The sequence below is a fragment of the Pyxicephalus adspersus genome, chromosome 11 (assembly GCF_032062135.1).
Source record: "Pyxicephalus adspersus chromosome 11, UCB_Pads_2.0, whole genome shotgun sequence".
In the NCBI taxonomy this organism is placed as follows: Eukaryota; Metazoa; Chordata; class Amphibia; order Anura; family Pyxicephalidae; genus Pyxicephalus; species Pyxicephalus adspersus.
Genome location: NC_092868.1, coordinates 20117424 through 20144231, shown reverse-complemented (window position 1 = coordinate 20144231; position 26808 = coordinate 20117424). Strand labels below are relative to the sequence as shown.

Sequence of the window (26808 nt, the reverse complement as noted above, 5' to 3'; positions counted from 1 at the left end):
TACCTTAACCTCAATAACATTTAGTGGGCAGAATTCATTTTCTAATGATGCCAAAGTGATGATGTTTTAGGGGATGTTAGTCACAGATGTTCCCCACTTGTACCAATATTTTTGGTTTCTTACACCTCCCCATTCCCCAATTGCAGTTCAGAATGTTAGATAAGTGGACAGGAATGTGTAACAGGGCAGGGAGGCCCATTTTAATGGGCAGAGTGTTTTATGTTCTAATGATGCTCTAGTAATGAGATTGTAAGGAGAGAATGTGCCCAACACTTGCACCTATATCTTCAGTTTTGTACCCCCACTCTCAGAGAAATTGGTATACAAAGAAGAGAAGCAGACGGTAGTTTCATAGGTATAGATTTGTAACAGGTTGGTATATATTTAGGGGCCCCATCCCAATGCTCCTTGCTATGTTAGTGGCTCCGGGGTCCCCAATTTGCACTTTCAAATTAGGAATCCTAGTTGCACTTTCCTCAGAAACAGCAACCCCAAAGTTTAATTTTCATAACTTTTTACATTTGTGACCCCCATATCTTGAAATTCTTTAAAGCTGGGGGGCTGAAATTGTAGTAACTAGTATATATGAGGGTCCCCTGTACACTCTGAAAATTACAGGTCATTGTGACATACATATTAGGAGATATGGATGTTTGTACACAAAGCTGTGAGGATGCAGAATTCACACGCAGAGCTAGCAGTGGATACATTTCACAGGCAGAAATCTGAGCTCGTGCTATGAGATGGGGGCGGGGCTGCCTATGTCTCCTTCACATGAAGGCTGCACAGGAGGACACAGAGCATAGAGCAGCTTCACTGAGATCCGTGCATCCGAGGATGAGAGCAGCCGAGAGCTGGGCGGGGTATTCAAATCAGCCGGGCGGAGCAACCGGCTAAAAACCTCTGGGGAGAACTATGCATTATTATTTATTTTGGTAATTTGTACATATTCTAGCCTTGAAACAGCAATATGGATGGCCTGGAGGAAAAAACATATCGCTGCCAGAGGCCTGTGATAGCATACAACACACAGTACAGAAGTTTGTTTTTGGAACGGATTATAACTATTGCATGTGGGTTATTATAGTGGAAATACACAACAGTGATTAACAATGTAATGCATTGGGTACTTACATGATTTTTGGTCCAAATGGACAGCATAAAAAGAACAATTCAACATTTATTTAACCAAGATCATGTAAAACATTTGAAAATCAAAGGAGACTACTAGGTTAATGTGGCCAGTGAGAGATTCACTAAATTTTAACATACTTGATGTGGACAAGATATTTCAATACCATTATAATATATATCAAGGTGTGACCAAACTTTTAACCTAACAAGTAATACGCAATAAATATTATTGATATTATTATTAATATGATTATGATTTAAATTATTATTCATGCATCCAAGTGACAACATTTTTAAGTGTAAAAATCCATGTTCCTTCTTTTTGCAGAAGCAATTTAATCTCCTAATTTCCAAACTCTCATAACTCTTATTCGCTCTATTTACCTTCATGATACTGCTACATGTTATACAGCTTTAAGTTCTGCTAAAAGAAAATTACCACATATTTCTAGTTAAAGCTAAACTAAAGACAAAATTTACACATTTACAGAGAAAAAAAAAGGTAAAAAGGGACAAAGATCAGTACAATATACAATAAAAATCAATTTGGAATAACAAACAAGGATGGAAACCAACGAATATAACAATACAATAACTTGGATACAATATTATATAGAAGTTTTCTTAAACATACACAAGATTGTAAGAGATTTTAATCAGTACAATTTGTCAAATACAGCAATCCAGAGCAACGGAACTGATTGAACCAAAGGGGAACAGTTTGTTAATGACTCCTCAACCGGAATCGGTATATAATAAAAACAGAAGGATAAAATCGACAACAAAAATATGTAACAATCACAGAGCCTGAAGCCAATATCTGACCCATTGCAAAAGAAATATCTTGTGTGGCAATGTCTTACCTATATGGCGTGACCACTTAGCAGTGTGGACAGGCACACAAGGGGGGGAACAATAGTTGCCTTGACCCTGAAGTACTAAGGTATACGTTCTAACTACGGGTCAGAGGGTAATTGTGGGGGAACAACTAGACAGGGGACGAATGAGGTGTGTGAGCTGGATCTCATTCCAGGTGGGTAACCGGTTTCCCCAATCTCAACCAACTCCTCTCCATCTGGTCACGTTCCTGAGTAACTGTATAATAAAGATATCAGGGCAGGCCCAGGTAGTGGCCATAATACACCGAGGAGGTAAACTGAGACCAATAATACCAAGAATTAAAGGTCCTCCTACCATTCCACGTATAGAGGAGGTTAGATCTTCCATAGTGTGTATTTCATTGACCCTTCTTAACCACAATTAGATTGGTGGTGGATCAGGTTTCTTCAAATACACAGCAATACAAGAGTTTGCTGCTACTATAAGGTGTCCTATCATGGAGTTCTTGTACATTTTCACCAAAAGGCTGAAGAAAAAAGAAAGCAGGCCCATCTGGGATCCTGGAAAAAATCATCCAATGGATGATGTCTCTGACCGTAGACCAGAATGGCTGGAGACTGGGGCAATCCCAGAATATGTGAAGGATGGATCCAAGTGCCATCAGTCAGATACTTCCAGGATGCGTTTGTGAAGTTTTTCAGGGGTCAGGTACCATCTTGACAAAATTTTGAAATTAGATTCCTGAAATCTGTTCCACAGTAATATTTTCTGTTTCTGGTCCTCGGTCAAAGAAATCCCCAAATCTGTCTCCCACTCTGAAAAACAAGTCGATAGACAGACTGGAGGGGAGTCTTGTAAAAGGGTGTAAAGTGCAGAAAAGGTATGGCGGGGTGCTACCTTTGCCCAAACACAGCTGTTCAAAAGGTGTGAGCTGTCTGTCAAGGGTCTCTGGAAGAGTCAAGGTGTGGAAAAAATTAGAGAGCTGCGCTGCCCTCCAAAAGCCAAAACTGAAATTGATTTCAGCACGGATCTCTCCGTGAATTAAAAAAACGGGGGAGCTCTAAGAATTCCCCTTGTTTGCAATTTTGTTAGGATTGGATCTTCCATTCCTGTAAAGAAAGCTGGGTTTTCGAGAATAGGATAGTAGAGAGTGGGGACGGGGAAGACGAGAGATTAAGTTTATGGAGATTTCTAGAGCAAAACTCCCATGTGTGTCCCAGGGTAGGGTGAGACCTAAGGTTAATGGCAGCAGATGGCAGTAACCACAGCAGTGAAATTAAAGGGAACGAGGAGGAGATTGTTTCAACATTACCCATTGTTTAAACATCCCATTGAGGCACCAATCAACAACTCTAGCTAGGTAGGCTGCCAAGTAATAGTAGAAAAAGTTGAGTACTCCCATTCTGCCCGCAGATTTAGGTTGCTTGAGTATAGATCTACAGATTCTAGGGGCCTTGTTATGCCAAATGAAGCTAAATATTTTAGCTGAGAGAGTCCTAAAGAATGAGCTAGTACCTAGAATGATAGGTACAGTTTGGAATATGTAAAGAAACCCGAGGAAAACAATCATTTTAGTTATATTAATGCGCCCTATCCAAGCAATGGCTTTCTGGTCCCATCTTTGTAAGTCTTTGTAAGTCTTTTTGTAGTGTGCCAATGAAAGGTAGGTAATTGTTGGAGAGCAATTTAGTGAGATTGCATGTTATTTTAACCCCTAAGTATGGAAGTGAATGAGGATCCCAAGTAAAGGCGAAAGTAACCCTTTAGGTGGTTGCACTGTTTATTAGAGAGGGAAAAATATAAGACAGCTGATTTAGAGTAATTTATTTTGAAATTTGATAATAATCCATATTCCTCTAGGGCTTTAAGTTAGTTTGGTAGCGAAGTGGTAGGGTTATAAATCGCAAACAGAAGGTTGTCAGCGTATGCAGCTATCTTTTGAGGCTGTGTTGTCCCTGGCCTCCCTGCTAGGAATAAAATCAGTTTGGTCATAATGGACCAGTCTATGAACCATTCTGAGAAATCTGGAAGCTAGGATTTAAGTTTTTCCAGTAAAACAGTTTCAGATCTTGGTTCAACAAGGAAATGGGTCGATAGCTGGCACATGATGAAGGATCATTGCCTTCTTTGGGAATGATTGTATTGGTGGCCCCCTATTAACAAAGTGCAAGTTTAGATTGTCTTGGAAGAGCTTGTAAAAAGAAAGAGGAAGTCCGTCGGGACCAGGTGTTTTTCCCCGTAGGAGTGCTTTTATTGATGCTATGGAGTTCCTCCATAGTGATTGGAGTTACTAGTGTCTCCCTAGCTTCGTCAGAAAGAGACAGCATTTTTGAGTTAGTCAGGTACCTGTTGATTTAGCCATATTTTGGGAAGGAGTGGTAGAACTAGAGATATTGTAGGGATCAGAGTAGAATTTACTAAAAGATTCTGCTATGTCATTGGTATGGAAGAGCTTTTGACCATCACGTCCAGAAATGAAAGGGACAAAGGATCAGGCCTGTTGATCACGAAGAGCATTTGTCATTATACATCTGCTTTTTTTGCCAAATGCCTAGAATGCTCTTCTGCACTTAGCAAGAGAGGCTTTAGCTTTAAACAGATACAGTGCTGCCAATTGTTCATGTAAGGCCTGTAGTTCTTTGCCCTTATTCAAATCCTTGAAAGCCTTATGAGAATTTTCAATCTCTTGTTGATGTGCCTTTTTCAATCTTGCCCCGTGCTTGATGAAAATGCCCCTAACTACCATTTTGTGGGTCTCCCAAACGAGTAAGGGATTACTGTCAGGGGTGTTATTAGTCTGAAAAACTGTTTTAACTCCGAACAGACCTCTGCAGCCACCACTGCAATCTGGAGGAGAGACTGATTCAAGTGCTAGTTCCATGACTTGGGAGTTAAGTGAGATATTTCAATTGATAGTGAGATTGGTGTGTGATCAGAAAAAGTGATTGTCTCAATAGAACATGGATGCACTTAGTGTAATTCAGAATGTGGCAGCCAGAAATTGTCTATCCTTCGAGTATGAGAGATGGGGAGAAGAGTAGAATGTATAATCCCGCCCAGTGGGGTTGAGAATTTTTCATAAATCTATTATTGAAATTGGATCAGACATCTGTACACTTGTTTACATGTACGTTGGGGGAGATTACCGGAAAAGTGATAGGAGTCTAGTTCGTGAAATTGAAGTCTCCCCCCACCATTAACAGGCCCTCTTTAAAGTTTCCTAGAGTTTCAAGCAATAAAGAGAGACAGTGTTGGGAAGGTAGACCGCAACAAGTGTAACCGGGCAACCCTCTAGAAGCCCTTTCACAAACAAGTACCTGCCTTCTGGGCAATGGATAAGTTCCTTTGGCTTGCCATTAAAGGTGAACTCTTCTTGGGATTGTGTCTCTGTCATGTTGGATTCTTTGAGTTGGAATGAATGCGACATATGACATCCCTGGGTCCCTCGGGATATTTAATCTTTGGACCAAGTGTTCTGTGAATACGATCAATTTCTTTGAAACGGTCTTTAGGATTGCACAAATACATCAATGGAGAAGGAAGTGGCAGCAGCATGTAGGTGTTTAGACTTGATAGATTCTGGTAAACCCCGAATTCTGATATTTTTTTGCCTGCTACAATTCTTGAGGTTGGCTTGCTGGTGTATGAGTTGCTGTATCAGAGCAGAGTGCTCATTCAAGGTGTGTGCATGTTGTTGTACATGACTCCGAAGGTCCTCAGTTACTTGCTCAACTTCCTCTATTCTGGAGCCCAAGTCTCTCCTAAGAGAGTGAATTTCTGACTGGAAAGAGACCTAAATGCATTGGATGTAGGCCTCAAAGTCGGACTTGGTGGGAATGGACTGTTCATCTTAGTCCCGGCAGTCTTTGGAAACTGTGGAAAGCTGTGGAGGGCTGGGAGGGCAGTGAGGGTCATTTCCAGAACCAAGATGAAGAGGAGATCCAATGGTTGAGTCTTTGCATAACGAGTCCGTAACTCATGATCCATCTGGGGCGTGTGGGCAAATGAGTATCTAGTGGTATAGCCATCCCTTGGTGTTGTAGATGGGCGTGTTTTAGCAAAGAAGTTGCCAATCTCCCTCTTTTGTGAGGAATGTTCTGTGGGCTTTCCTTTACGTATGTGTCCTGAATGTAAGCACAATTAAGGCAGGAGGGCAAAGTTAGCGTGTAGGGAGTATGAGATCACAAAGTAGAGCAGCAGGTGAAGGTATTAAATTGCTCAGAGTAGATGGTTGATAATGACCTGCATTAAGTTGTCGCCACTTTTTGGACAGATGGGCCTCTCTGGGTCAGCAATAGACCAGGCTGCTAGATCCAGTTATAGATGATCATATGCAAGAGTATAAAGCATCCTTTTGATGATCCCGGCCTGGGGGAAAAACCCCACTCTAGAGAAAGTTAAAGTGTACCTAAACTCACAATTTACACTTTACATAAAAAAGTAGACAACCCTTTTATGTAAAGTAAGAATTCTATGTTTTTGTTTTTTTAGTGCAACACCCTTTTTTGTTTTTTTTAAAAAAAAGGGTGCAGCACTGCCCCCTTAATTCCTGATCGCCTAGAGTATATTTATTCGCTGAGAATAAATGGGAGCGCAAAGCCTCCCGGGATACCTACATCATGCATCCCAGAAGATTCTTGAGAGGCTTTTGAGATGCTTGGGCATGCGCAGAAGGAGCCTTTTCATAAAAAAGGGAAAAAAAATGCCAATATCATGCATGCGCAGTGAGATGAGCAATGTTTTTTCTAAACTATGTCACCCAATCTCGTGCCTAGGTCGGGTCACGTAGGTAGAAGAACCAGGAAGAAGAGACAAAGATGGCGGCGCCTGGAGCTCGGGCACGAAGATGGATCCTGGGACACCGCGGGATCCGGAAGAGACCCCCGGATCGATTGACAGCCCTGTAACATTAAAAGTAAGTGAATTTTTTTGGTTTTGGGAGACTTTTGAGTTTAGGTCCTCTTTAATACTTCTTAATGGCCTGGTGAAATTACCCGGTTCTATGCTTGAGACCAGGAATAACAGAATTGAAAGACCCCTCAAGGGTATTCACCGGATCCCGGGTAGTATCCTAGGCCAAGAATTTCCTGTGCTGTGGCAAGGTCAGAATCTGACCTATTCAGTAGTAACAGCAGTATGTAAGGATGGAGGCTACTACAAGCAGGAGGGTCAGCTTATAATAGAAAGGCAGTGCTGCGGCAGGGAATAGTAACTCACTGGAAGTGAGGAAGGATGTGTCCAGCAAAAGTCAGTAGTGAGATTACGGGTGTCCCCAAACTAAAGCTGTACTCACAGAGATCTGCATTTATATGCAGTATTATGAGGTCAGTTGACACAGAGCAGAAGAGATCTCTGTAGAGAGCTAATCCATGCCCAAGAGAAGGCTGATAGTTCTTCTTCTAGCCCTATGTTGTTCTCTGCAGCTTGGCTTTCTTGTTGAGATAGGCAGGGCTTAGTAATGACAGGAGAGCTGTTCAGGAGACACCGTGCCCTCCATGAGAAGTATTTCTTGGGCGCTACGTCCACAAGATGGCCGCCCAAGACCTGTGCTGCCTGCGGACCTGAAGGACGCCCGTGCCCTGGAGCGTCTCTGCAAAGGCACGGAGTAGCAAGGCACGCTGTCCGGTGTGATTTTGCCAGTGCCTTTGGTAACAGAAGCCGTCAGTGGAGACTGGCAAGAACCGTTAGTGGAGTGTGACAGCCGGCTTGTTACGGAGCCGGTGTACGAAGCTGCAGGTGCCTTTGACTTCTCCCCCAGAAGTATCATAGGTGCCACTTTTAGGAATTATTAGCTCATGTCTAGTGAAGTGGGCTTCCCAAGACTCAAACTTTTCCTTCCTTGTTTGGTCTGAGCATGAAGACTGGTAAAAAAACACACAGGATGGCGGAAACATACAGAAAGAACAGAAGGAAAGGGCAGACATTTAAAGGGAAATTATAGTTTTGCTTACAAAATCGGTGAGCAAACAGGTCATTATTGTAGAATGGGACTGGTGATGTCCCTTCTGCAATAAAGCACACTTACTTGTCTGTTCGCTATCTCTGGGATGCGCCAGTTACCTTGGCATTCCCTGGGGGAGCCAGGGCTGAATGAACTCCTGTACATGCATTCGTTCTATCATCCAAGCCAGACCAATTAAGATAACCAAAAAAAATGAGAAGAGACAGAGGAGAGCTGCACCTGCAACGAAACGGGGACAGGTGGGTGTATTTAAAAAAAAAAATTGCAATCAGGCAGGTATGTTTATTTTATCGCAGAAGGGACATTGCAAGTCCTTACTGTACAAAGGTCCTGCCTGGTTGCATATTTTTAATTTTTATGTTTAGGTATCTTTTAAGGCTGGTGCAGGCATGACACCATAAGCCTGCAAATTTGTTTTTGTTTTTAAAGATAGTCTGTTCAATAGATACCAATATTTAAAAATTTGAAACCGTTTAGATCAAGTACAGTACCTTATTTGGATCATCCTTTATAGCTGTCCAGCGCCCTTTTTTGGGCCGCCTTATCACAGCTGTGCTGCTGTAGTGGTCCATGTGGCTGCCAATAGGCAAAGTTGGGGCCTGGGAATAACGTAGCTCTAGCGCACTGCCAGGGAGAGATCTAAAAGTGGAAGATTACAAAAACATAGTTGACTATATGGGCAATATTGGCAAATGCTGTCTGAAATTGTATCTACATACATGTTCTGATCATTTTTGATTAACAGACATCTATCGTACATGCAGAACAGGATGCACATGCTTTCAGTCTGTAACTCTCTATGGTAATACAACAGCTAAAAAAACAAAACACCATTTTCGTCTATGGTAGTGTTCTTTATTACTGCAGTGAAATGTCAATTTATGAATACAATATCCCATAGGACCCACTGCAAAATAAATTATATTTAATATAGCTTTAATAAAATACCACGCACTTGACCTGAAAAAGCATAAAGCCACAGATAGAAAATTGCAGACAAAGAAAGACAACAGATTGCATAATGTATTCATCAAATCCTTAAAAATTTTTACAAATCTGTGCTGTTTAATGAGAAAGGAATGAAGTTTTCACTTTCCCTACACATACAGTTTACTATCCATGACAGAGACAAGGCAAAGAACTGATTTATTTAAACTGGGCCAAAGAATGTTGAAAGAAAAACTGACCAATCAAGTACCACAATTTCCTTGCTTGATAAATTATTAATAAAGTATTGCAATGTGAAACAGCTCTATATCTGCTCCAGTTTCAATTAATCAGCCCTACTGTATGTGGTGAGGTGCACTACATAAATGACAGGCACACCAGCACAAACAGGCCACAGGTTTCACACATTTGTGCATTGCTTTCAGTACACAAGATAATTATTTGTGTTCTTTATATGACTGAGTTAAAAGTAATCAGAACAATACTCAGTACACACTTACAAATTGAATAGTTGAAGCAGAAACTTGTGAAGAGCAGGAGTACAAGAAAAAAGAAAAAGTGCAGCAATGAATAGATGGTTATTTAACACATGATAAAAAATGTAAAAATAATAAACCCTACTAATATGAAAAATAAAAAAAATAAGGGTTCAGCATTCACAGGTGTAGAAAAAATGTTGTACAGTGAATTCTGCTGAATTTTTGTATAAATTATAATTTTTTTCTCTCCAGTATTTTGTTGGGTGGCAAAGTCTTTAACATCTGAGTGTAGCTTCAGAATGACACTAGGCAAAACAAAAAGCACTGAACTCCATCTGGGGGCTACACAGCTGGTATTTCTACTATTGAATTCTATTCAATGGCCCTAATTCATCAAGCAGAATCGGACGCTCGCGCATTCGTATTCGCGATCCGAAATCGTACGCCATCGCGCAATTCAGCAACTGAATAAGCTCGCGGCCAGAGCCGCGCATCTCCGGCAGCTTTACACTGGCGAGCTTGCAATAAAAGTCACTGTTCCCCTAAAAAATCATTCTTTCTAATGGCACACATATTGACCGCGGAAAACCGGCTCGCTGGAAGCGCGAAAGTACGCGCGACCAGCGAGTGCGGATTTCATTGATGAATTAGGGCCAATGTATTTTTGAGACTGTCCTTAAATTTAAACAAAGTGGATATGGAACTAAATTAGTGCATAACTGTTAGAATTGCCTTTAGCATAACTTTTGTTCGATTGATTTAATAAATCACTTTACCATATATGTTATTTGCCGAAAAGCCCTATTTGTCTCCTCTTTCCTTCTCATTACCTAATATTTTCTTTGAACATATACATATATTAAAAGGATAGTCCACTGCAGGTCAGTGTTTCCTGTTTATTTTCTACGACGACACCACTTGAAAGCAGCAAGGAAGATCAGGCAAATAGCTGTCAGTCCTTTGCTCTGGCTATAAATGGTCTCTTGGTATCCCCTGCTCTGAGACTGATTGCCGCTGAAGGGGATTTGGAGTTGTGCTTAGGCTAATGAGCAGAGAAGTTCCTGATCTCAGTCCTGTGAAAAAATGCTAACATAACTTCTGTAACTGCAATCTAAAAGCCTAAAAAGTTATTATATTTTATATTTTAATTACACATTAGTGTTCAGGTAATACTTAAAGTCTGGAGACATTTAGGGCTCTATTTATACATATTTCCCATCAATTTGCACTAAAACGAGAAGTGTAGCGATTCAATCTCTATCAGCAAATTTCAGAGTAATTAAGAGAAAAATACCATATAAACATAGCCTTTAATAGAGACTATTTTACCTCTCACATACGATAAAATAAATATACATATAATCCTTTTGCAATTCCAGTTAGCAGTGGCAAACACCAAAATCTATTTTTTTTTCTTTCTATATTCAGTTTTACTAGAAAGAGTACCCACCAAATATAAAAAAAGATCTGTTTTTATCAGAAAATTCAACTAATGTTTTTGTAAGGCTAGCTCTTTAAAAAGCATTTGGTTTTGATCTCTGCTAAAAGGAAAATTGGTGTTTAAATAAGCTAATCCTCCCCTTTTTAGCTAACCTCTTTTATGCTGATAACTCATGACATAAGTTAAATTTAACTATTAACTTCCTGTGCAGTTTTTCAGTATTTTTAAATGAATAAGGACTTCACCTTGAGTATGTGGATGACGTTCGTCCCCGTAGCTGGTCTATTTCTAACTGCATGCGCTCAATTTCAGCCATTAGTTGCTCCTACAGGGGGAAGACAGACACAACATTAAGTTCAGCTTTTTGAAATTTCCCAAAGACAGGTCAGACACTTTACAAATGACAAGTGATAAAAGATTATCAAGAAATGTAACCACCTGGAATGTAAGCTGTTTATTGAATTATCACACAGGAAGAGAAAATTCCCTCTGTTTAGTAAATGTTGCAAAAATTTACATCCATGGAAATGGAGGGAAAAAAATAACTTTGTTTGCACATATTCAGATGGCTGAAGTCAACAGACCTTCACGTTATTTAAATGCTAAGAAAATTATCCTTTGCATGGTGAAAATTACAAAACAAATCAACATTCGAAACGCCTTTAATAAATCACCCATAAATTTTACCTTCCAGTCTTCCATCCGCCATACAAACGATATTAGGAGTAAAACACAGAACCTTCTTTTTCTAGTTACTAATATAAAAACTATTAAAGGAATGCTTTGGGACCTAGGAACATTCAGATATTTCATAAGCTATCATCCTAAAAGCTAAGAATTATTTCCTCATGGTAATTTTGATTAATAATATGTTGAACTCTAAATCAATTCTCTATGATTGACAAGTATTTGATATAACATCCACTTGTCTGATAATAGATTTGTAATAAATTTTATCTGCGAAATAAATATATATAGATATAAAAACACTTGCCAGATCAATCTCAATCCACGTGTTACCCAAATAATAATTGAAATAGTTCATTTGAAAATAAATTTTTTGATCAATTCCATGTTTACCTCTAATATACATAATTATTTGTTACTGTGGGGCTAACATTAGGGCGATGTCTATCAATCTAGCAATATATAGTCACACATATATAAGTTAAAGCACTATTACTGCTCACTTATTCTGTTACAAAAAATATATATTGTGTTAGATTCTCAAAAAGAAAGTGTTTTTATTTATAAATAAAGTCTACACTGTACCATATCTAAAGGTAATTGTAAATTTACAGATTGAAGTAAATTGTTCAGTTGAATGGTGCAACCAGTTGATATAAGATCATTTTTTTTTTAATATTTCTTTATTGGCAGTAAGAATACAAATAAACATATACAGTAAGCAGCATTGTATCAAATATATACATCTTCTACCATTTCACCATTTTCCAATTTTCCAAACAAAAACAGATCAACAGTCAGATCAACAAAATCAGTGACTTATAACCAATAACAAAACATAATGGGTAAAGCACATGGATCAGTTACTAAAACCAATTACTCAAGTAATATCAGGAGTAGTCGGACGCCTCATTCCAATACACCTTTGCAGAATACTTACAGAATAAAATGATAGGGTATAAATACAGTATCTACAAATAGTCATCCAGCCTTAAATCCCCAATACCTAACTAACTACATATATCGAGAGGTGTTAAGATGAGTGGAGGTTCCTGGTGTCAAACCAAACCTTATGGCGAAGGAGCTCAATAATATAATTGAGTTGGGTGGGTGATAAAGGGTGTGTCTTAAATATTTCATCCAAGTATTAAAGAACTTTTGTGGTTGGGTATCACAATGCTGGGTGGCCTCAGTTTTATCAATGATCATTATAGCCTGGAGGTATTGTAAAAGTTGCGAGGTGGTGGGGGGAAGGGGTTTTATCAATGTTTCAGTATACATTTCTTAGCTGCTAAAAGGCAAAGATGCTCAAATTTAGAAACAGAAGGTTGTGTTTGTGTCCAGGTGAGGGGTGTCAGTGTGGAAACATCATGAAAGAGGGCCAAATGTGGTCATATCTGTCTAGCCTGCCCTGTAACTAAGTGCATAAAATCAAAAACTTTTTTCCAAAAGCTGGAAATAACAGGGCAGTTCCAAAGGTTGTGTTCCAAAGGAGCTATATTGTAGGCGCATTTAGGACATGCAGTAAGTCTAGAGGCAAATGCACTGGGTTTAACGGGTACATCAAAAGCATAATATACTCTATGGACAATTTTAAAATGAACCTCCGGCTGTTGTTCGCTGATCATTATCTTGCGAACACACGCCCAACTAGTCTCCAAAATATCCAGGGTATCTGAGGGGGTAAGATCCAAAAGAAAGCTCATTTCATTACAAAGGACAGTATTACAGGGGTGGTAACAGTACTCTCCATTAAACCAGGATAAAGCTGATATATGGGGTGTTTAGCAGAGGCTTCACCCAAGAGAAGTTTGACAATCGGTGGCAGCAATAAAGTAGAGGAAAGGGCAGCCAAAGAAGGTGGTTTTAACCTGTAAATAATATATAAAGTGATGAGACGGTAGTAAGTACATGAGTCTAAGCGTGTTGAATGAAAGATGCCTATGGGAATTGTGTAACATTTGTCCCAGGCATTCAAGACCTCTACCATCCCACATTTCAAATGCCTTGTAAACAACGCCCTGAGGAAAGCATGGTGTAGATCGCAAAGCGGTAGCAGTAGTGGGTCCAGTATGGCACCCATATAACTTTTTAATTTCCCTCCAAGCAACCAACGTTTCTCGTAACAAAAGGTTACTTTTAAACTCTCGAGAGACAAGTGAAAATGGGGTATTTAAGAGACAGCGACCCATCAAATGATAAAAGCTTTAGCTCCTCTAGTATTTTAGTTATGAGTGGGGCATAATTGAGGTTGTACATATCTGGAGTAGAACGTGATACTTTAATTCACAAATATATGAGATAGGATTTAGGTAGCTTAAGTCCTAGTTTCCCTGCACAAGCTAACAGTTCCTCAGATGGGACCAGAGAGAGACCCAGTAAATCACTTTTCGTATAATTAATTTAAAATCCTGAGAATACACCAAAATATGTGATGGGTTAAATGATTTTAGGCAGATCTCTAACAGGGTCATTGAGAAATAGCAAAATGTTGTCTGCAAACATAGCAAGACTAATGTGTTTACCCCTTATCTCCATTCCCTCATATATTTTTAGATCTCAAAAAGATCTAGCTAGAGGCTCAATGGCCAGATTGAAAAGGAGGGGAGACAACAGGCAACCCTGTCTTGTCTCCCTGCCCAGCGAAAATACTTGCAAAGACACCCCTGCTACATGTACTTGGGCTCTTGGACTTGAATACATGGATTTGAATGAATTTGCAATATGGCCTTTGAATACAAATTTCTCTAAAACCATGTGCAACCAGGGCCATTCCACACTGTCAAAAGCTTTCTCAGCATCTAATGCCAAGAGAGCTGACGACACCGGAGAAGATCTTTCCAACCTAGCCTGTTCCAAAACTATAAGCACCTTTCGAATATTATACGTGGTGGATTTTCCTAGAATAAATCCTGTTTGTGCAGGACCAATCGGGGGGGGGGGGGGGGGGGGGGAATCTAGCTAAGCGGTCCGCTATGATTTTGGAGAATAGTTTAACATCCTTATTCAACAAAGAAAAAGGACGATAGTAGCCGGGATCTAAAGGATCCTTATACTGTTTTGGAAGAACTTTAATAAATGCTAGACGTCCAGAGTCTAGATATGAGGCGTGGGAATACTTGGAGGTATATAGTGATGTCAATGATGGCGTGACCTTATTTATCAAGATATTGTAAAACTCAGACGGCAAACCATCTGGACCAGGTGCCTTAAAGTTACCTGAGCTTCTAATAGCCCCTATTACTTCCTCTTCTGTTATAGACCCATTCAAACAGCTCAGTTCCTCCTCAGTTAACTGTGGAAGACCTAAACGGTCCAAAAAAACTTTCCCTTGAGCAAAATTTGTTTTTAGAGGTATATAAAGCGTCATAGTAGGATGCAAAAATAGTGGCAATGTCCTTGGGCGATTTATGAACTAACAGGTACCAGTCCCATAGCTGTAATTCAAGAGGGGGCTCCAAAGCCTTTTGCAAGATTGGCCAGTAATTTCCCAGATTTATTGCTGTACCGAAAGAACTCCACCTCACGGTAAGAGCGAATAGTGGCATTGTACTGACCAATCCAGAAATCACAAGACTTTTTCGCTTGCATCCATGACTCCTTGTCAGATAAGGAGAATGAGGATTTATATACCATGTAAGCCTGTCTAGCGGTAGAGCAAGCGACACAATATCTGCGTAAGCTTTTTTTTTTAATTGAGGTAACATATGCCACTATTTAACCACAGATAACTACTTTGGCTGCTTCCCAGTACAGGTGAGGTTTGTCTTTATGTATCGCATTGTGGTAGTCGTAATCATGCCACCAGTACTGTAGCTGTTGTTGAAATGTTTCATCTTTAGCCAAGTAGGCAGGAAACTGCCTACTGAAACTCGGTTTTGTGAAGAAAACCATTTGTCAGGGTCACAGAAACTGGGGCATGATCCAAGATCACAAGGGGATGGATAATAGCAGAATCAATCTTAAACAGTAAATCATCAGAAATCAAAACAGTATCCAATCTAGACATGGTTGAATGAACCTGTGATATATGCGTAAAGTCCTTTTCCAAGGGATGAAGATGCCTTCAGGAATCTGTCAGACCAGTCCCTGTAATAAAGGAGAGAAACACTTTATCAATGGCGGACGATGGCCCTGGTTGGGTGGTGGTGGGATCTTCCACAGAACTGGTTACTGCATTGAAATCACCGGCTACAATTAAAGGCACTTTGGGAAGGGTTTGCAATGTAGCAAGTAGATTATTGTAGAACTGCTGATTATCCGAATTAGGACCATAGACCGCTAGGAAAATTAGTGCGTGGGCTTGGAATTGGACCATCATGGATGCCCATCTGCCTTCAGAAACATCACAGGATTTTGAGATTGTGGAGTATTGAAGCTTCTTGCGTAGAAGAATGAGCACAACGGCTTTGCGGCCTGTGGCTGAAGCCCCCCACACCTCTCCCACCCGATCTCTAGCCATTAAATGAAAGTGGGAAGCTGAGAGGTGGGTCTCCAGAAGAATGGCTACACCTGTTTGCAATTTTTTTCAATGGCGTAGGAAAGTGGTACACTTGTTGGGGGATCTTAGTCCCTTAACATTCCAGGATAAAATTTTCATTACAGGGGTTGATGGAGGAAGAGAACTATATTATCTTGAATTAAGTATAGGAGCAGTCCAGCGTCGTCGTCCCAACCGAGCAGCAGCACAGGCTAAAGGAATCCTTCCATACATGAGGAAATCTGCAGATGTAGAACCAGGATGGATGCAGCAATGAGGCGTCCGTTGACATTAATATGGTAGGCATACCCAGAAGCAAAACAAAAAACTAACAACATGGTTGTCCCATAATATAATACTATTACGCGACTTCCTTTTTTTGCAATGTGGAGTTCAAAAACAGCATAAACAGCATAAAACAGAATCAAGTACAGATGAATTTTGAACCTTCCATTGAAAATCACACATATGTAGTGTGAGCAAAGAAAAAAAAGGCCACCAGCTCCATCTAGTGGACAACATATTCTGAACTAATGAAACCATGGGCTCCTTGCAAATTGCACATTGAAATTCCCAGTAATAAGGTAAGGCAAAGGCATTGTGCACTTAAGATCTTGGGGACCGGGGTCTTGAGGATTGAGTAGATTGCTGCCAAGGTGGTGTAGCACCCGGGGTGAAGGGGGGTGTGGGGTGAGATAAGGCTTTCACCATCTCTGCAGCTGCCAAGGAATCTGTAAATATTTTGGCTTCTTGGTCTGGAAAAAATATTTTAGGCACCGCAGGATACATAAGTCCAAAGTAGAAAGTTTTGTCGATGAGCTGTTTGCAGATCGGGGAAAAGGCCCGTCGTTTTTTGGTTTCAACTGAGTAATAATAACATGACTATACTGAAATAATCAAATCCCCAATAGGCCTTTAACATTTGAAGCTTATCATTGAAGTTATATTTGACAATGATTGGCCGAGGTAGTGTTTTATTGCACTGAAGAGGGCCTAGCCTGTGTGCCCTATATATTTTCATAGGGCGTTTCAATCCCATAGCTTTAGGAAGTGTGCTGGAGCATTTTTTAAGGAGATCTGGGGCTTTATATGACTCGGGGATCCCAATAGTTCTCAGGTTACTACGGCGGTCCCTGTCTTCCAGATCTATCATCCTATCTTGCAGCTGCTGGCATTGTTCCCCCAGTTACTGTTGTTTAGAACGTGTACTGAGCAGCTCATCTTCCTGGTTACTAATACACTGCTGCATAGCTTGTATGTCTGCCCCATGATTCAGTACCAGCAGTGTAATGGGCTGTAAATGTTCTGCCAAAGCTTCTTTAATATTTAAAAGCAGTGCTGGTTGAAGGTGCTGAGACACCTCTGAGGCAAGTTGCTTGTAATCAATAGAGGGGCAGAGATGAGCAGGGCTGTCATTCCTACCTGGACTGTGTGCTTCAGCCCCGTGGTCTGATATGGCGTCGGCCATCTTGGCTTGTGCTGCCTTCCCCGAAGTCTGCTTCTGCTGACTGCGTTTTGAGTTCTGGGAGCAAGGGATAAAGTGATCCATCGGTGTCCCGGGAGCAGGAGAGTGTGAAGTCAAGAGGAGCGGAGGAACTAGATGGAGCCAGAGCCGCGTCTCACACTACTCTTCACATCGGGCGCCAGAACCGGAAGCAAGATCATCTTTTAAGGTACAAAACCCTTTTTTCCATTGTGGTGTGTTGTAATGCATTACTATCTTTTTTCACCTCTTCCTGATTCAGTGTTTGGCCATCTTGATTGTCCAGGCCAGGATGGGGTACCTCCTGTGTTCCATTCAGTTTTGGCAGCCACAGGGGATTTTGACTTAGAATTTTTGACAGAAAAGGACAGCAGTCAGGCAGTAAATATATTTTATTGCAGATAGGGGATTGCCTGTTCCTTCCTGCAATAAAGCCCTGACTGATCCCTGATTTTGAAACTGAAACTTTAGGGAGCTTATCAATTAACCAGCACCTCTGTCTGAGCCCAAATTCACTGTGCTCTTGATTAGTATTGAACGTTAAAATGTTTGTTGTTGAACAGCATAGTTTCCCAAAACATTTACAGGTAGCCCCGGGCTAAAGACGTGATAGGGACTGTAGGATTGTTCTTAAGTTGAATTTGTCAGATAAGTCAGAACAGGTACATTATTTTAATCAATGCAACTAGGACAGATGTTTTTCTCAACATAATATTAGGCAGCGTGGTGTCAGTTACTGTATAAAATCTTCACTGTGAGTTAATCACAATCAAAGCAAAAAAAAAAAAAAAAACTTTATGGAGTCGAGACATTGATTAACTCCTGGAGCAAGCTGTGCTTTGACATGCAAAAAGAAAAAACTGCAGAGTTTGTCTTGGTCATTAAAGAGTTACAAAGAGCTTGGAGAACAGCAAAAGATTTTTTTGTGCAAGTCATGTAAACCCCCCCCAAGCCTCCATCCTGCACACGAGCGAGCAGGGAAGGCCTATTCAAATCTTGGAGTCGTCCGTATGTCGAATGTCTTTAACTCAGGGACTACCTGTATTTGAAAATTAAAGGTAGGCAGTAAGGTTTTCACTTGATCCTAATTCATTATTAAAATAATACTATGGTGTTAGGGACATTTAATGCAAAGAAAAAAAGCTGTATAATTTTGTTTGAATAATTACACCAAACTGCATGTGATCCCACAAGTCAATCTATGTTGCATACTGGGCACGTTTCTGCTCACAAATAACAGTTCCATGCCACTAAAAAAACAACTGAACCTATAAAGTGCATTTACTTTTACTTAAGTAATGCCAAAGATATAACACACATTTATGGAAATTGTTAAGGTATTTGCTGTACCTGTGTATGCAGTCATACAAACCTTATTCAGAAGAAGTTCATCCTGAAGTTTTTTCATGTTAGCCATCTCTTCTGAGAGAGTATTCTGTTACAGAAAAAGCAAGCACAAAAAAAAAAAAGTTTAGATGCAAATTGGAGAGGGATCAAATGAAGAAACACTTGGGTTGATTAACAAATAAGAAAATAGACTGTTCATAAAACCAAATCTCCTTGCAAGGTATGTTTCACTTAGCATAGTATATGTGAAGTGAAGCTCTGCTGACTTCAACCATCTAATTACGTGCAAGGAATAATCCATTTTTTTTAGATTTTCCGCAGGTGATTTGTTTTTTTTTTAAACTATCACCACATTCACCAAACTAAGTGAATTACCTCTTGGCAGAGTTTGTGGGTACACAGCCTAAATTACTTTTACTGTTACTTTTAAATATGAAAACAAGGGTGCTAACTAATAAAAGATAGTTATACCATACAGTACAGGTACTAGGTATAGTACCTTATTTTGTTTTTTCCAAAGGATTATTATTTAAAACTAACAGTACTGCAGCTGTTACTTTTAAATATAAATTATTCTGAAAAAAACAAAATAAGGGTACTAACTAATAAAAGATAGTTATACAATACAGTACAGGTACTAGGTATAGAAAATATTCACCAACTATTTACATTTTGTTGATTTTCAACCTGATATAAAAACACAAAAAGTAATGTTTAAAAAAAAAAGTAAGGAATGCAAATTATAATATCCAAGTTAAATTTATAATAGCAACAGTTCAGAAAAAATAATGGTTGAGGAAAGTTCTCTAATAACTTGGCACATCTAGACTTCAATTTCTTGGCCACTCTTTTTTTTAAAAGTGTAAACTCAATCAAGTTTAATAATGACCTTCAATGAACTGTAAGTTTCAAAGTCATTCCACAAATATTCAAAAGAGTGGACGTCAGGGCTCTGACTGGGCACTCACCATTTTCAACTGCTGTGATGACTTTGAAAATAATCAAATCTGACGACATTTCTTTGACAAACTTTTGCCTGAAATTTGATTTAATACATTTGATTCAATTTGGCTTTTGTATCAATTTCATTAAAATAGGTAAATATCAAGTGTGATTAATGTAATAGGTTTTTATATTTTTAGTAACATTTTTTATTATAATATCAAGCTCCAGTTGAATCCAGTGGCTGAGGTCTGGAGGGAGGGATACCGAGCCACCTCTGTTTGTTGTGGGGGTGGGGGGCACCTTGTGTTTGTAAATACAGTACATCTGTAAATACAAATTATAATTCTGGTTTTCTCTTCAGAGAGAGGAGGGGGAGAGGGCTACAAGCAGGGATATTCAGTTTCCTGCGGAATCTTGCATATTCCCAATGCCAGTGCCTACCAAAGTTATAGCATATTATGTCAGAAAGCTCTTATTTGCACCAGCTCTGGATAGAATAGCTCTATCATATGATAGTCTGAAAGAGGCAAAGGAGAAATTAGGAGTCAAAGTGTGTCTCCAACAGAACAACCTTGACTAGCTCCTAGTCATGCAAGCAATGTCTTCAGGTCAGATATTTAGGTTAGGCCTCTCACTAGACCTGAAATTCACAGTTAATTATATATAATTTATTGAAGTAGCCGCTTATACATTCCAGTAGCTGATGTAGGCAACCAGCAGGAAAATTACTAGAGAGCAGATAGATTTGCACAGGATTCCTCTCCTGTGTAAAGGAGCAGGTGGAAGACTCTCACCTGGGAGATAATTATCGAGGAAGCACTGAGGGTAGAGATATAGCACAGATCCAGGAGCTCAGTCAGGGGAGGTGATGTACTGGAGACACAGGCAGGTGGCCTGTGTGAGTGACTGTGCTGGAGACACAGACAGATCTGGAGACACAGGCAGGTGGCCGGTGTGAGTGCCTGTGCTGGAGACACAGACAGATCTGGAGACACAGAAAGGTGCTCTGTGTGAGGAAGAGGAAATGACCCTAATGGAGAGGGCTTGGGAGCATGCAGCTCCACAGTATTCCACAGAAAGAGAGAGAGACAAGACTCTACAGAAAGAGGGAGAGAGACAAGACTCTACAAACAAGGTGACTCTAGTTGATTTTCTGCCTTTTTGTTGTTGGAAATGGACTGTTATAGTAAACAGGACCGCTGGAGATAAGTGTTTATGTCTTTGATCTTTAACCGGCTGAAGTTTAGTCACCCTGTTGGGATAATTTTTGTTGTTGTTTTTTGCAATAAAACCCTGATTTGGCATCCAGTCCTGCTAGTTGCCTACAATTTGTCCAGTTAATTCCCACACTGAGCAGGGGAGAATGCTACCATATCATTCAAAGAATGTGTTCCAATGCTCTCAGGTGTACTACATATGCAAGATAAATAACTTTTCTACCTGTGCTCATAGTTCTCCTTTAATTAATGCAAAGAAACAGGCTACTGACGTTGAAAGTTGCTATCTCTTTCCAACTATAAAATCCCTAGTACTGGACTTCATGTCTCCCTGGCAATACTGTGTACTCTGGAAACTACCTTTGCTATTTCCTGTTTTACCAGAAGAAGGGCTACCTTAAGACTATTCTCCAGCCAAGCAATTAAGGCCTCCAGGTTAGGTCTAGTAGGAAAGGTTTGTATTGGAGCCTAAGGATCAGAGGCCCCCAATAAAACCTTGTTTTGAGATGGTAGGATAGGGGCAGAAGAAGCAGACTTTATTGAACGTGTACAGTCGTCTAAGACAGCAACAGCAAGATCTTACAACTCAGTTTACCCCAGGGAGGAAGAGTCAGACAGGGAGAAAAGCTGACATTTCTTTAGACGTATCCAGAAAATTCCACTCTGATATCTGTAGGTAATTATACACTGATCTCAACCAATTAGATTATTACATAACCATTAGTTCATTTTGGCTAGACATCCATGTTAATATACAGTTATAAACATGTACTTAATATTATGATAATATATTTTGTATATTACCAGGTGCTTTCTTTCTAATGAGCTGTCAGAGTATCAACAAGCACAACTTTTTTTATCAGCTGGTAGCTGGTAGAAAGCCTCACCATTCTTACTACACATAAAGCCACATTTGTGGAGCACATTTAATATTGTTGTACATGCACACAATGGGCTCTGTTTATAAAAAAGAGAATCTGACATTCCCTCATACGTTTCCTGGTGGGATTCAATTACTGTTAAAAATTAAAATTATTTTTGTATCTATCACTTTACATGGTAAAAAGGTAATTATTTGGCTTTTTTACTGGCAGATTTCTGTTCGACTGTTAGACTAAATCTGCATTTACCTCCTATAGATGCCATGTTATTCATATGGAAAAAACTCAAAAGTACAAAATGTGTAAATACGGAATCAATCTCAATTCCCGTTCCTTTGCAATTTTTTGAGCTCCTTATACCAAACTTAAATTTACAATCCTGGTATAAACTGAGGTATCAATATAATACAGATTTAATTTATAATAATAACTTTATAATAATTTATATAATTCACTTTCAGATGTGCCCACAATTTTTTTTGGAAAAGAAGTCAAAATATTAATCTATGTAAAGGAGGTATTTCCTTATATTTGAATTTATTTTAGAATAAAGGTAATTGGATGAGATTGTATACTTTCTCTATTTGGGAGCAAGATTTACAATGTTCCTTTTCGCTCTCCCAGTGGAAAACTGCAATCTGCTCTAGTTCTACAGCTTCTAAATGTATTTCCCACTGTGAAAACTATCAAAAAATTTTGTCTGTGATATAGAATGCCACATAAACTTAGAAAGTCTATGCTAGAATGTTCTCCTGCATGCAGAAGGAAATGTGGTGAGATGGGTACTTATGTACATATGTTCTGCGAACGTAAAAATCTACGTAGCTTTTGGAACTCAATCTTTGTCTTAATATCTACGGTAACAGGATGTCTGACTAGCCTTAATGCGGCATTGGCATTACTTAATCTGGGAATAGACAGATTCCCACGTATCCACCGAATTGTAATTGTATTTTTATTGCAGCACGGCTTTCCATAGTTACTAGATGGAACCACTCTACACCACCTAATGTATCTGAAGTAATGCAGAAGATCCATTCAAATTACTAATATGAACGTGCATTAGCATACAGTAAATTTAACTATCATAAATTCTATGCTAATTGGAAATGTTGGGACAAATTCCTGCCTCCAATATGTAAATGTATATAACATTGCTATTCTAACTATTGTTAATATTGATATGCCATTGTATTCTATGGACATGTTTTTTGTTTCTTTTTTCCCTTTCTCTTTTTTTTTTTTTTTTGTAATTTTTTTCTCTTCTTTTTGATTGTTATTTAAAAAATAGGATTTCGTAAAGAAAAAAAAGATGTAAAAAAAAAATACATAACTAGAAGAATGTAGGAATGGCCATGTGTTCCAATATGTCATTCTTGACGCAAAAGATTCTGCCTTTGCTGTAAAAGTATTTTTTTCAGTTTTTGTTAAGTGGGAAAGAAACTTCTGGTACCACAACCCTGTCTTCTCAATTACAGCTTCATTTTGTGATTTAGGATTTTTCAGGTACCATAAAATGAACTTGTTCTATACAATTCATATTATGTAATAATTTACACACACACAGATATATATATATATATATATATATATATATATATATATATATATATACACACACAACATTAAAAGAAAAACGTTTCAATACATGAAGATATTTTAGGGAAATTATTACCAAAGAGTTTTTGCCTCAAAATGTTATAGTCCTTAAAGTCCTTGAGGCATTTCACCTTTTGGATTCATCAGAAGGCTCAACTTCTATATATGCATAATTCAACATCTAGTGTGTTTGTAAGGAAAAAAATGTTGGAAGTGTAAAGAATGCAATTGGATTTTTTAATCCTAAAGACAAAAGTTTTAAATTACCAGAAGGCATTTGTTTTGGAAATTGTGGACATGTAACATGAAACTAGGGGTGTAAGCTATTTAGCCATCTGCAGTTGTCATTGTTATTATGTGGGAAAAACAAAAAGGAAATAAAGAAAAAAACATCTACAAACGTATATACAATAAAAGAAATGGGAAAATTACAACTTCATTGAGTCATCATTTGGGTTTAAATCATAATTAAAATGTTGACATTTTAAGGTTTTTGGTCATGGATTGTGTTAAAGAAAATTCTCGTGGGGAGGATAGTGACAAAATATTTACACAAAAGGAAAGTAAATGCATATATAATCTAAAAGCAATGGTCCATCCTGGTTTACCTCCCTAGAGGTAACCCCAAGTGTGACTCGGGGTAGAAAAAAGTTGATAAAAGCGGTAACCCCGAGTCACACTCAGGGTAGGTAATCCTATAGAAGGGAATAGTAAATAGAGCCTTACCTGATCCGCCGGCGTCTCGCATCGTCCATCACCGCAATCTCCGTCTTCTCTCTTCTTCAGGCCGGCTTCTGCATCCTATGAGTCACCAGGGAGTTCCCGGTGACGTTGGTGCCTGTGTACGTTGCCGGCGGGGCGGGAAATTCAAAATCCAGTTGTATTGCATTCAATACAAAATAACTGTAATGAATGCAATACAGTGGATTTATATGTGTAAAAGCAGAACATTGTTTTCAAGAACATTTATTTTACAGTATATATATTAGTATGAGTATAATATGTATTTTTTAAAAAAAAACATTAAAAGAAATACATTTTTTTTGTTTAAATATATAGATTTTTTAATTTATTCAGTTTATTTTTACATGATTTTGTGTTTAAAACTTTTTTATACTATTATACTATTATATTATACTGTAAAATAAATTTTCATGAAAAACAATGTACCGCTTTTAGACATAAAAAATCGAAAAGAAAAGAAATAAACCGCTAGGGAAGTTAAAATTAAATTATTCATTTTAAATAATTTCTTTGAAAGGTTTTTTTTTCTTTGTGTATTTACAAACAAATGCAATTGGTATAGTGTATGTCTATTTAAAATGTAATGTAGCAGTATTTACTAAACTTATTTATAAATAGTTTTATTTATTAGGTAAGGCTCCTCCAGTGTTACTCATTTACCTGGACTCTCAAGTGAGCTCTCAACACAATTCACCATGAGGATGAGTGGGGGCAGCAATCTTCCATTATTGGATGCTCACTGCAGCCATCACAATGTCTCTTTTGTATGATGTGGAGAGGTAGTTTGCGGTCCAGCGTCAACTGCAGGAAACCACATCCTGCGCTTCACCCTGAGCTGCAAACAGACAGACACCACGCGTCCCACCTGGGACGTGAGATAGGGTCCATATAAGGTGAGTGAAAAGAAACAGGAGGAGAGCTGATGGCTAAATTGTTTGGGAGTGAACAGATTATATTGTAAAGGTAAGCACTAGTGTTGGTCGAATAGCTCACTATTCGTTTCGACCAATATTCGGTCGAATAATGCATAATTATTCGGGTGATCGACCTTTGAATTCGAACTCTATTAAAGTCAATGAGGGAAAAAATTTGGGTTGTTTTTTGGGATGGTGTAGAGCTTCTACAGCCTATAAATATATTTAAAAAGACATGTCAAGACTCCCCCAGCTCTGCACAACACTGTACAAGTAAAAAAAAAAAATAAGGAAGACTTTTTTCTGTTGCTGGCAAGGCCATTTTATGGGGCGGTCAAGGGAACATGCAGGATTTTATACGATCTCGGAGTAGAGGCAGAGAGGGACATGAGGGGATTCCTCTGGTCCAAAAATTATCCACCAGGTTTCACAACTTTGTTACAAGCCATACACAGGTTTTAGAGTACAGGCAGAGGTCTGAGAGGTCAAAAAGAGGTCTTTCAGTCAAAAAATTAGCCAGCTACACAGCCCTGTTAAAAGTTACAAGTGATAGGTGTTGGCAAGGCCATTTTATGGGGCGGTCAAGGGAACATGCAGGATTTTATACGATCTCCGAGTAGAGGCAGAGAGGGACATGAGGGGGTTCCTCTGGTCCAAAAATTATCCACCAGGTTTCACAACTTTGTTACAAGCCATACACAGGTTTCAGAGTACAGGCAGAGGTCTGAGAGGTCAAAAAGAGGTCTTTCAGGCAAAAAATTAGCCAGCTACACAGCCCTGTTAAAAGGTACAAGTGATAGGTGGCAGCAGGAGGAGGAGGCGGTGGGCACTGAGACGGAGCGGGGACCGCATTGGTAACTGGCATCTAGAGCTGGGTGTACTGCATCATCAATGCCACCTAGATGGCTGTAATGCCATATTTATGAATGGAGTACTGACAGGTGGCAACAGCAGGAGGAGCAGGCGGTGGGCCCTGAGACAGTGTAGAAGCTGTAGCTAATTGAGACATGAATGGATTAACGAAAATCACACTTTCTATACCTACTATCTAGTGAAACCACATAAAAGGGAACGGACTTGGTGGAATACGTGGGGAAAAATTACTATATATACTAATTACTAATATACTACGTGGGCCTTTTAGATAGATACCAACTACCAAGTGCTATCAGAATTAAATATCTGTATTGTTTGTAGAGTAATACATCAATTTGTATGGCTTTAGGGATATATAGCAAAGTGGGATCAGAACTAAAGATCTGTATTTTCTGTAGAGAAATATAGAATTTTTTTTGGTCTTTTGGATCGATACCGAGTGCTATCAGAATTAAATATCTAGATCTTTGGTAGAGAAATATAGAAATTTTCATGTCTTTAGAGATATATAGCAAAGTGGGATCAGAATGAAATATCTCTATTTTTTGGAGAGAAATACTGAATTTTTTATGGCTTTTAGGATCGATACCAAGTGCTATCATAATAAAATATCTGTATTTTTTTTACAGAAATACAGACATTTTTAGTTTTTTTGTCATAGATTGGTATCCTAAATATACCTCTTGTAATATATCACAAAAGCCAGAAAAATGTCTATATTTATCCATAAAAAATACAGATATTTCATTCTGATAGCACTTAGTATTTATCCAAAAACCCATAAAATTTTCCTTACTTCTGTAAAAAAAAAATACAGATATTGAAGTCTAA

The 26808-nt window shown here is 38.9% G+C and overlaps 1 protein-coding gene across 14 annotated transcripts in view; it reads right to left on the bottom strand.

Moving 5' to 3' along the window:
• The window catches only part of PPFIA3 (PTPRF interacting protein alpha 3), a 511511-nt gene that overhangs the window by 253904 nt on the left and 230799 nt on the right, over positions 1-26808 (bottom strand). For 13 of the 14 annotated variants that reach the window (XR_011922901.1, XR_011922900.1, XR_011922902.1 and 10 more), the window contains 3 exons: positions 18827-18889; positions 11050-11129; positions 8428-8575 (listed from right to left, as the gene is read on the bottom strand). Coding sequence is in view for 11 of the 14 variants with exons in the window: in XM_072427377.1 (XP_072283478.1) it covers positions 8428-8575; positions 11050-11129; positions 18827-18889 (291 nt within the window). In the remaining 3 variants the exon portion in view is untranslated. The remainder of the gene's footprint in view (positions 1-8427; positions 8576-11049; positions 11130-18826; positions 18890-26808) is intronic. The other variant, XM_072427378.1, reaches the window with a different exon arrangement.